This window comes from Pelophylax lessonae, assembly GCF_965119305.1.
Source record: "Pelophylax lessonae genome assembly, chromosome: 1".
NCBI lineage: Eukaryota > Metazoa > Chordata > Amphibia > Anura > Ranidae > Pelophylax > Pelophylax lessonae.
In genome coordinates, this window is record NC_138768.1 from 664,446,737 (window position 1) to 664,459,306 (window position 12,570).

At 42.2% G+C, this 12,570-nt stretch overlaps 1 protein-coding gene across 1 annotated transcript in view; it reads left to right on the forward strand.

The window, feature by feature from the left end:
* The first annotated feature begins 2,736 nt into the window (after nucleotides 1-2,736).
* Nucleotides 2,737-12,570, forward strand: part of TMEM184C (transmembrane protein 184C) — a 36,986-nt gene continuing 27,152 nt past the window's right edge. The window contains exons 1-3 of the mRNA XM_082245572.1: nucleotides 2,737-3,136; nucleotides 8,268-8,398; nucleotides 8,486-8,522. Coding sequence (XP_082101698.1) covers nucleotides 3,020-3,136; nucleotides 8,268-8,398; nucleotides 8,486-8,522 — 285 coding nt within the window. The 5' untranslated portion in view covers nucleotides 2,737-3,019. The remainder of the gene's footprint in view (nucleotides 3,137-8,267; nucleotides 8,399-8,485; nucleotides 8,523-12,570) is intronic.

Consider the following 12,570-nt stretch of genomic DNA (forward strand, 5'->3'; position numbering starts at 1 on the left):
AATTTTAACCATCTTCCCTGTCCCTGCTGAAGAAAAGCAGGCCCAAACCATGATGCTGCCACCACCATGCTTGACAGTGGGGATGGTGTGTTCAGGGTGATGAGCTGTGTTGCTTTTACGCCAAACATAACATTTTGCATTGTTTCCAAAAAGTTCGATTTTGGTTTCATCTGACCAGAGCACCTTCTTCCACATGTTTGGTGTGTCTCCCAGGTGGCTTGTGGCAAACTTTAAACAACACTTTTTATGGATATCTTTAAGAAATGGCTTTCTCCTTGCCACTCTTCCATAAAGGCCAGATTTGTGCAGTATACGACTGATTGTTGTCCTATGGACAGAGTCTCCCACCTCAGCTGTAGATCCCTGCAGTTCATCCAGAGTGATCATGGGCCTCTTGGCTGCATCTCTGATCAGTCTTCTCCTTGTATGAGCTGAAAGTTTAGAGGGACGGCCAGGTCTTCGTAGATTTGCAGTGGTCTGATACTCCTTCCATTTCAATATTATCACTTGCACAGTGCTCCTTGGGATGTTTAAAGCTTGGGAAATCTTTTTGCATCCAAATCCGGCTTTAAAGAGGAAGTAAACCCTCCTCTGACACTTTTACCTATAGGTAAGCCTATGATAAGGCTTACCTATAGGTACTGTAAATATCTCCTAAACATGTACCGTTTAGGAGATATTTACCTTACATGCAGCCAGTGACGTCACTGGCGCATGCGCTCTGAAGGAACAGCCACTGGTGCCGTTTCTTCAGAGCCCCGTGCCGTGACTGTCGGCTCCCGTGCGTGTGCGTGGGAGTGACATCACCGCGGCTCCGGCCAATCAGATGGCCGGATGCCGTGATCCCGGAAGACAGGCGACTGGACATACAGGTGAGCGGGCGGCATGGTGGGGGCTTGTTCTTAGGTAAGTATTTCATAATGAGCTAGTATGCAATGCATACTAGCTCATTATGGGTTTCTCTTTCAGGTTGCAGAAAAAAAAAAAAAAAAACTTTCGAGGGTTTACATACAACCTCTTTAAACTTCTCCACAACAGTATGTCGGACCTGCCTGGTGTGTTCCTTGTTCTTCATGATGCTCTCTGCGCTTTAAACGGACCTCTGAGACTATCACAGTGCAGGTGCATTTATACGGAGGCTTGATTACACACAGGTGGATTCTATTTATCATCATTAGTCATTTAGGTCAACATTGGATCATTCAGAGATCCTCACTGAACTTCTGGAGAGAGTTTGCTGCACTGAAAGTAAAGGGGCTGAATAATTTTGCACGCCCAATATTTCAGTTTTTTATTTGTTAACAAAGTTTGAAATATCCAATAGATTTCATTCCACTTCATAATTGTGTCCCACTTGTTGTTTATTCTTCACAATAAATTACAGTTTTATATCTTTATGTTTGAAGCCTGAAATGTGGCAAAAGGTTGAAAAGTTCAAGGGGGCCGAATACTTTTGCAAGGCACTGTATAAAGTAGTGAGTGTACAGCTTGTATAACAGTGCAAATGTGCTGTTCCCCTCAAAATAACTCACAGCCTATAATGTCTAAACCGCTGGCAACAAAAGTGAGTACACCCCTAAGTGAAAATGTTCAAATTGGAACCAAAGTGTAAATTTTTTGTGTGGCAACCATTATTTTCCAGCACTGCCATAACCCTCTTGGGCATGGAGTTCACCAGAACTTCACAGGTTGCCACTGGAGTCCTCTTCCACTCCTTTATGAGGACATCACAAAGCTGGTGGATGTTGGAGACCTTGCACTCCTCCACCTTACATTTGAGGATGCCCCACAGATGCTCAATAGGGTTTAGGTCTGGAGACATGCTTGGCCGTCCATCACCTTTACCCTCAGCTTCTTTAGCAAGGCAGTGGTCATCTTGGAGGTGTGTTTGGGGTTGATATCATGTAGGAATACTGCCCTGCAGCCCAGTCTTCCAAGGGAGGGGATCATGCTCTGTTTCAGTATGTCACAGTATATATATATAGTATAACAGACTAACAGATCCTACTCTCTGGTAGGCAGAGAACAATATAGATTTACCTGCAGCCCCTATGGTAAACAGACAAGGCTCAAAACTATACTTTTGTCATTAGCACCAACCTAGGAGGGTGCTATATATATATATATATATATATATATATATATATATATATATATATATATATACACACACACATACCTAATAGTATGCAATGCATACTAGCATGTTATGCCATTGCTTTGCTGCAGAATGTTTTTGTAATGCCGTGGTTTCCTAGCACTTTAAACCTGCAGGAAAGGACAACTGACTCTATTCTAGCAAACAGCCAGCACTTTTATCAGGTGGTCAGCCTGGCACCCCTCACATCTCTGAGCTGAAGTTTATTTGAACTACTACTACAAAGAGTGCAAAGTCTTTCCCAGACAAGAAGCAATGTTTCCAACGTGCACGTCATGTGACGACGTCATCCCCTTCCCTTTGTTATACACTCCTCATCATGTGACACAATCACGAGGTCATTACCTCAGCCCAACAATCCCCGCCCCTCTCTGTCAGCCAATCTAGGCTGCCTACTGGAGAAGGCGGTACTAAGACCTGACTGACCCGAGGCTGAGCCAATGGTACCGGAGTCAGTGAAGTCATGTGTGCGGCTGCGTCACAGAAGCCGGAAGTGTATTGTTTGTGTTTTGTTGTGGTAGGGAATGGTGCTGACAGCCGGTGTAGGAGGAGGAGGGGTTGTGTTAGGCGCAGTAAGCTGTGTTCATACCTGAGCTGTCACCCACACAGGTGATCAGGCATGTGATGAGTGTAGAGTGAGGCATACCTCTGATGTACTGTGTATGTGTGTACTGTAATGCAGGTTGCCTGGGTTTTAGTCTGCTAATATCTGTCTCCTATCTCTGAAATCACACAGACATTGTGTCCTGAGCATCACACAGCCTGCTCTTATCTACACATGGCCAGAACATGCTGTAAACCCCACAAGTGATCTAGAAGTAGAATCATCTGATAGAGGACAGGATCTTCCCATCGTCCAACATGCCCTGTACCTGTGGGAACTGGAGAAGATGGATCCGCCCGCTGGTGGTTGTGCTGTACGTTGTGGGACTTCTGGTGGCGATTCCAATATGTGTGTGGGAATTGCAGAAAATGCAGGTGAGCCTGAGCGATATACAATGTCAGTCATGTTCGTTATAAAGTCTATGTAAACAGTAACTTGTTGCTGACCACGTAATGTGTATGTGTAGCGACAAAGAGGCTTTAGGCTCTATTCACACTTGTGCCATTCCAAAGTCACACGATTTCCATTGTGACTTTCATACAACTTTGCGTGCGACTTTAAACTTTCTGGCACTAACTTGCATCAGATTAGTGCAGGAACCTTCTTAAAGTCCCAGCGACTTTAAGTTGCACCTATATGAATGGGTGCGATTGAAAACAATGGGCTGCAACTTGTGTGACGTGACAAGTTGCACAAGTGTGAATGGAACTCTAGCACTATATGTTGCACATATGCATTCATGGCTGCAGAGGTTCCTGTGCTGAGAGCCCACTTACTGCATGCTTCCATCACAGACCCTGAGCTGTCAAAGACAATTCCCAGTCTATGGTAATGTTAAGGAGCCAGTTGGACCAGCTTTCGATCATGTGACCATTGTAACAGCAATCACATGATCAGCTAGCCCTTCCTGCCCCCAAGGGCTGGGCAGGAAGAGATTAAAGCAAATTAAACCCAAAATTAATATATTGCAACTTACAATTCTTAAAGCAAATCAAACCCAAAATTAATATATTGCAACTTACAATTCTTAAAGCAGTAATAAACCCAAAACCAAAAATGTATTGTATTGCAGCTTACCAATTCTGAGATGTGATGGCTGCATTCGTTTTCTTTTCTTTAGCTTTTTCCCTCTGTTTTCACTTGGTGATCTGGCTAGAAACACGCGCCACGTATTTGTGAGACACAACTCTGGATGAATGAGAACAGGAGGCACAGTAGGCAGCGACATTGTCAGTCTAGGGCATGGGTGTCCAACCTTTCGGCTTCTCTGGGCCACATGCGGCCCCCGGGCCGCAGGTTGGACATGCCTGGTCTAGGGGGAGGGGAGTGGTAAATGTATTAGCGGATTTTGAACCACTAACCGATAAAGACAAGCACCTTCATAATCCCTTACAGAAAAGTGTTTTTTATTCCTTTTGAGATAAAGGTTTTATATGAATAAATAAAAGCTAATAATTGTCTTCACCCCTGCCAGTGTTAAGGGGTTTGTCTCATCCATGTAAAATGATAGATTCTGCTGGGAAGTTTGTGCTTTTGAAAAACAACACACTTACTGGCATGATCATCAGATGCAAATTGAAGAAAGCCTGAAAAGCAAACTAATGCAGCAATCACATCTAAGAATTGGTAAGCTGCAATATAATAAAGGCTTGCTTTTGGGTCTAATACTGCTTTATATGTGGTGGCTGTATTATTTTCCTTCTTTATGCCTTTCCCCCCTCTTATTTTCACCTGGCGATCTGACCAGAAGCACACTTCTTGCATTAGATTGTCTCCACTCTGGATGGAAGAGCAATGGAGACGCCTTTGGACAGCAGCATTGTCAGTTGGGGTGTAGAGTTGATGCACTGGCAGATTTAGTGCCAGTTCACACTTCCGTGTGTGCGGCGATCGCATGTAATATCGGAGCGCACTGCTCCTTCATTACATGTGATCGGCTGTGCAGTGCAAATTCAGCCATACACTTTGTATGGCTAAATTCGCACCGCACCCGCACAAAAGTCGCACATGAGGCATTTTTTCAGCCGCATCAGGATCGGATCGTATAGTGGTTCACACTTGTGCGATCCGATCCTGTGCGAACTGTCAGATTGCACTGCGATATGCGATCAAACTGGGGGTGTCGTTAAGATTACATTGACACCCCCAGCGTATCGCATATGGCAGTGTGAACTGCCGGGGGTGCGTTTGCGATGCGGGAACAGGCTGCGAATTCGCAGCCTTCCTGCATCGCATCAGTGTGAACCGGGGCTTAGACAAAAGTGAGGAAATACAAAACTTTAGAGTTGTCACCAGAACAAGCGCTGAGGGCAAATCTTTCAATAGGGACAAATATTCTGGTGACAACTGTCTAATAGCACAACTCCTCTCACTTTGGGGGATTTTCACTTCCTGTTGCATCTGTGAGATGGGAATTTAAGAAAAATCTCCCAAAAAGGAAACAAACAGTACAAAAAAAAAATGACAAGGTATTGGCATTTCCTCTTTTTATACAAATAAAAAAAAATATATATAATTTATTTTATTTTTTTAATGTTTACTGGTGTGTATGTCAAACCAGTTTTTTTTTTTTTCTATGAAGGTATAAGGTGAAAAGCCGGCAACTCGTCCTTCTGAAAAAGTAAGTTTATTGCATCGAGTGGAATGTAGAAAGTACAGTGGCTTACGTGTTTAGGTAATAAGCATGGTTGGTAGCATTATTGTTGAAAAGCATAAGCCACTGTACTTTGTACACTCCACTCGATGTAATAAAGTGACTTTGTCAGAAGGACGAGTTGCCGGCTTTTCACCTTATACCTCCATGTTCCATTAGTGTTGGGTAGACACTCTGAGCAGGAGCACAGTCAGTCCACCTATGTGGGGAATCTGTCTTGGCGTTGTAGTTTTCTTCTCATGGTATTTTTTTCTAGTTTTGGTTAGAGGGGAGAGAGATTAGACCCCTGTCAGTTTTTATTTTTGTCTATGTCCCCGTCAGGGAGATTTATCCTGTCAATTTGCCCTGTTTACTATACTGTATCATTAAAATGAAAAAAAAAAGCCAACATTTTGGGTTGTCCCTAGAAAAGTAATAAAGGGGAAATGTTCCAATGTGGACACTAGTTTTGGTGACCTAGGGGTTCCCAAGAGATTCCCCTAATTTGCAGGGATTTCCTCTCACTTCCTGTTTGGCTATGCTACAGGAAGTGAGAGGAAATCTCCACAATCAGAAAAAGATGGCGAAAAAAAAATCTGACGGGTTATATTTTTCCCAAAATGGGGGGGGGGGGGGGAGTTTTTTATATTATTCTACTTTTAAGTTGATAAGTTTCATTGTTTCATGGTGAACTAAAGCAATGTTTTCTCCCAAGGACATATTTGTCTTTGTAAGTTATCCGTAATCACTTTTACAGAGGTTGCCAGCTAGTTAAACATTACAAAAAATAATGGGCAGTAACTTCCTTTATATTTACTATTATGTAGATATAAGAGAAGATAGACATGGAAAAAAAATGATAAGCTCTGAAAATTGCTTAGGCATTTAGACATATGTGGTAGGGTACCAATCTATGTTGAGCTGTTACAGGTCAAAAAGGGAAACTGTGAAAGCTCAGTAATTCCTGTACTGCTTCATCAACCATAAATATTCGAGTATAGGCCGACTTTTTCAGCACGTTTTTTTATGCTGAAAAAGCCTCCCTCGGCTTATACTCAAGTGAGGGTCCCACTTACCTTTCTCCGGTACAGTGCTCATGCGCTGCCGCCGCTCAGGAAAGCCTGTACACGTTCGGCTTTTCCCGGGCAGACGGCGCATGCGCGGCGACGTGTGGGCGCCGGCGGCGCCATTTTTAAATGTAAGGCGCCTCACCGAAAGGTAAGTGAGACTCCTCTCCAGCCCCTGCATCTCCTCAGGAGATGCAGTGCTGTGGGCATGGTACAGGGAATGGCTTTGCAAAGCACCATGCAATTTGCCTAGATGAAAACACACTGCGCAATCCATTGTTATGTGAATGAACCTCAGAAAAAGTCTGTATCCCCAGCCTTTTGCTAAGATTGCCGCAACATATTTAATAGATCTATTTTACAACATTGTTTGGTATGGAGGTAATGATAGCAATCACAGACACAGCCTTTGCACAGAATAAGCATGTATTCATCATGGTTGGCTACCATTGTTCATTTAGACCAGTAGTCTCCAAGCTGTGGCCCGGGGGGGGGGGGGGGGGGCAGACGTGGCACTTTGCTTTTTATTATCTGCTGGCCCTTGGGGCACTATTGTTTACACTGACTTCAATGATGGGGCATGATTCCTCCCACTGACCCCACAAAGGGGAAAAATTGTTCCTATGACACCAACAATGGCGCACAATTCCTCCCACTGACCCCAACAATAGGGCACACTTCCTTCCACTAACACCAATGATAGGGCACTATTCCTCCCAATGACATAAATTATGGGGAACTATTCCTCCCACTGATACCATCGATATGGCACAATTGCTCCCACTGACCCCAACAATAGGGCACGATTCCTTCCACTAACACCAATGATGGGACACTATTCCTCCCAATGACATAAATTATGGGGCACTATTCCTCCCACTGATACCATCGATATGGCACAATTCCTCCCACTGACCCCAACAATAGGGCACGATTCCTTCCACTAACACCAATGATGGGACACTATTCCTCCCAATGACATAAATTATGGGGCACTATTCCTCCCACTGATACCATTGATATGGCACAATTCCTCCCACTGACACCAACAATAGGGCACGATTCCTTCCACTAACACCAATGATGGGGCACTATTCCTCCCAATAACATAAATTATGGGGCACTATTCCTCCCAATGACATAAATTATGGGGCATTATTCCTCCCACTGATACCATCGATATGGCACAATTCCTCCCACTGACACCAACAATAGGGCACGATTCCTTCCACTAACACCAATGATGGGGCACTATTCCTCCCAATGACATAAATTATGGGGCACTATTCCTCCCACTGATACCATCGATATGGCACAATTCCTCCCACTGACATCAATGATAGGGCATTGTTTGCTCCCACTAATGTCAAAAGACATTTTCTACTCCTACTGACCACAGACCGGCCCCCTTAAAGTCTGAAGAACAGTAAACTAGCTCTTTGTTTAGAAAGTTTGGAGATCCCTGGTAATAAAAACAAAAGAGCAAAGAAACCAAGGAAACCATTAAAAATTGAGCCTATATCCCCATCTGCTGACTGAAATAAGAATATTAATATGTACAAAAAAGGAAAAACACTTAAAATGTTTTTTCAGCCTGAAATTGCCGGTTACTCTCTGCACATACATCCTCTCTGAAAGGGAAGAGACAAGCACCTCTTATAAATGAACAAGGCAGTGAGTAATGTATGAGCAAGCACGTCTTGTAACTAGACCAAGTGGTAAAGCCTAAAGTCATTGTGTCGGTAATAACTAAGAACATTGATGACATTGTCCTTAAAAATAAATGTTTGCTTTGCTCTGTTCCAGGTTGGGGTTCACACCAAGGCTTGGTTTATTGCCGGTATTTTCGTACTTATGACCATACCAATCTCACTTTGGGGAATCTTACAGCATTTAGTTCATTATACTCAGCCCGAATTGCAGAAACCAATTATAAGGTACTTTATAGTTTATTTGTCCTAGGTTGCAAACCAATTTTAAAGATAATTGTGTTCTTAGTAGTTTCTTGTTTTTCTCTCTGTCAGAATTCTGTGGATGGTGCCCATTTTCAGTGTAGACAGTGTAAGTATTGTTTCATACTTTACCAGTATTGTATTATCAGCAAATTCCACACATTCCTTTTAGTTAATAATCTTTAAGGTTGTTTGATTTGAATATGCATTGGGAAACATTATTTAAAATACTTTTTTTGTTTCATAGACATAGGCTTTTTTAACGCTTTTTCCAATGTGTTTCTCTTGGGCATGGTGCCTGTGATTCTACCCAGGCTGAATTGGTGTGTTTATAGTAAATAAACATCTTATGACTTTTAATTTGGTCCTGAGTCTAAGTACATGTAAAGTATGACATATGCTACTGCCAAAGAATTTAGTAAACTTTATGCAATAGGTCAACTGAAATAAGCAAAAAAAAAAAAAAAAAGAAGCAGATAATGGACAACTCAACTAAAATGTTTACCAGCCTATGTTAGCAAAATAGAGCTGTTCCAGAACTGCTATTCTGATAAATATTACTTCTTAGCGCCGGTTCACATACACGCGACGCTACTTACCAGGTCGCCTCACAGGTCGCCTTAGTGTGAACGGGGGCTTATAAATACAGTGTAAAATTCATGTGCATCTCTTAAAATTAGAATATCATCAAAAAGTTAATTTATTTCAGTAATTCGATTTAAAAATTAAAACTCATATATTTTATATAGATGTTTTACACACAGAGTGTACAGTATAGTATGCACTCAATGCACTCAATACTTGGGTCAGGGCTCTTTTTGCATGAATTACTGCATCAATGCGGCGTGGCATGGAGGTGAGCCTGTGGCACTGCTTAGGTTTTATAAAAGCCCAGGTTTCTTTATAGCGGTCTTCAGCTTGTCTACATTATTGGGTCTGGTGTCTCTCATCTTTCTCTTGACAATACTCCAAAGACAATACCCCAAAGATTCTCTATGGGGCTTACGTCAGTCGAGTTTGCTGGCCAATAAAGCACAGTGATACCACAATCGATAAACCTGGTATTGGTACTTTTGACAGTGTGGACAGGTGCCAAGTCCTACTGGAAAATGAAATCAGCATCTCCATAAAGCTGGTCAGCAGAGGGAAGCATGAAGTGCTCTAGAATTTCCTGGTAGAGGGCTGCGCTGAATTTGGACTTGATAAAACACAGTGAACCAACACCAGCAGATGACATGGCTCCCCAAATCATCACTGACTGTGGACAATTTTGGATTTCATTTGGAAATCGAGGTTGCAGAGTCTGAAGGAAGAGTGGAGAGGCACAGAACCCAAGATGTATGAGGTCCAGTGTGAAGTTTCCACAGTCAATGATGATTAGGGGAGCCATGTCATCTGCTGGTGTTGGTCCATTGTGTTTTATCAAGTCCAAAGTCAGCGCAGCCCTCTACCAGGAAATTCTAGAGCACTTCATACTTTCCTCTGCTGACCAGCTTTATGGAGATGCGGATTTCATTTTCCAGCAGGACTTGGCACCTGCCCACACTACCAAAAGTACCAATACCTGGTTTAATGATCACGGTATCCCTGTGCTTTGGCCAACAAACTCGCCTGACCTAAACCCCATAGAGTATCTGTAGGGTATTGTCAAGAGGAAGCTGAGACAACAGACCCAACGATGCTGACGAGCTGAAAGCCACCATCAAAGAAACCTGGGCTTCCATAATACTTTAGCAGTGCCACAGGCTGATCACCTCCATGCCATGCCGCATTATTGAATTAATGCATGCAAAAGGAGCCCTGACCAAGTATTGAGTGTATACTATACTGTACATGGACATACTTTTCAGCAAGCCAATATTTCTGTAGTAAAAAATCCTTTATATTGGTCTTATGTAATATTCTAATTTTCTGAGATACTGAATTTTGGGTTTTCACTAGCTGTAAGCCATAATCATCAAAATAAAGACATGCTTGCAATACATCACTCTGTGTGTAGTGCATCTATTTAATATAGGAGTTTTTAATTGAATTACTGAAATAAATTTACTTTTTGATGATATTCTAATTTTATGAGATGTGCCTAGAAGTACTGATCACCATATTTCTAGGTAAAAATATTTCTAAATGTGCTATTGACATTAAGTGGCACAACTTCGGGGGTGACCTGTGAAGTCGCGTGCACCGCGACTTGCACGGACTTCATATAATGAATGTCAACGCAAGTCGCTCCGATGTCGCCCCGAAGTAGTACAGGAACTACTTTCTAAGTCTGAGCAACTTGAGTCGCTCCTATTAGAACCGTTTCCGTAGCTCTGCATGGACCGCGACTGGTCAGACTGACCAGTCGCCTGACAAGTCGCGGTAGTGTGAATGGGCACAAAATGTTCACAACATGTCAGTAACAACCCATGCAATCGATACATACAAAAAAAACAAAACAAACAAGTTCAGAAATGTAGTTGTGTTATAAAATGTAATGACAGAGGGAAAAGTATTGAACACGCTAACTGAAATTTATTTCATACTTAGTACAAAATCATTTGTTGGTAATGACCGCTTCAAGACGCCTCCTGTATTGAGAAACTAGTCACATGCATTGCTCAAGTGTGATTTTGGCCATTCTTTTACACAGTCTTCAAATCTTGAAGATTCGGTGTGCCTCTTCTATGAACAGCTTTATTTTCTTTCTTTGAAACCAATTAAGAGTTTCCTTGGCTTTGTGTTTGGGATCATTGTCTTGTTGAAATGTCCATCCTCGTTTCATCTTCATCATCCTGGTAGGTGGCAACAGGTTTTTATCAAGAATGTCTTAGCACATTTTTTAACTTATACTTCCTTCAGTGATATGAAGTTTGCCAGTACTGTATGCTAAGAAAACAGCCCCACACCATGATGTTCCCACCTCCAAACTTCACTGTTGGTATGGGGTTTTTGTGGTGATGTGCAGTGCCATTTGGCCTCCGAACATGGTGTGTATTATGGCGTCCAAAGAGTACAATTTTAGTCTCATCTGACCAGACTATACTCTCCCAGTATTTCACAGGCTTGTCTAATTGTTGTGTACCAAACTTTAACCAGTTCCGGACCGCCCACCGCATATATACTGCGGCAGGGTGGCCTGGCTGCGCAAAATCACGTACATGTACATGATTTTGTGCAGGTGACACAGGGGGCACACTGCCAGAGCGCCGTTACCACTGTGATTGGACACAGCAGGAGGCAATCAATAGGTCCGGCGGCTACGATGGCCGAATGACATAACAGCGGTCTGCCTATGTAAACAAGGCAGACCTCTGTTCTGTCAGGGAGTAAAAGAGAGATCTTGTGTTTCAGCTAAGCTAAGCTGAAACACAGATCTCTATTTTCCTCCAGTGCATCCACTCCCCCCACAGTTAGAAAGCACTCCCTAGAAGCACACTTAACCGCTTGATCGCCCCTGGTGTTAACTTCTTCCCTGCCAGTGTCAATTATACAGTAACAATGCATTTTTATTTAGCACTGATCACTGTATTGGAATCACTGTACTTTGTACTGGTCCCCTAAAAGCGTCAGTGTCAGATTTGTCCGCCGCAATGTCGCAGTCCCGCTAAAAATTGCTGATCGCCGCCATTACTAGTAAAAACAATAAAAAAATAAAATAAAAAGTCCATAAATGTAACCCATAGTTTTTATACGCTATAACTTTTGCGCAAACCAATCAATATACACTTAGTAGGATTTTTCTAAATCAAAAATATGTAGCAGAATTCATATTGGCATAAATTTTACCCCCTTCCTGACCAGGCCCTATTTTGCGATTCGGCACTGCGTGACTTTAATGGACAATTGCGCGGTCGTGCGACGCTATACCTAAATGAAATTGACGTCCTTTTTTTCCCACAAACAGAGCTTTCTTTTGGTGGTATTTGATCACCTGTGCGATTTTTTTTTTTTTTTTTTTTTTTTTTTTTTTTTTTTTTGATCATTCGCTATAAACAAAAAAAGAGCATACATTTTGCAAAAATAACAATATTTTTCACCTTTTTTTTAATGAAATTCCCCCAAAAAAATGTAAAAATCTAAATTTTTTAACATTTTAGGCCAATTTGTTTTCTTCTACATATGTTTGAGGAAAAAAAAACGCAAAAAGCGTATTTTGATTGGTTTGCGCAAAA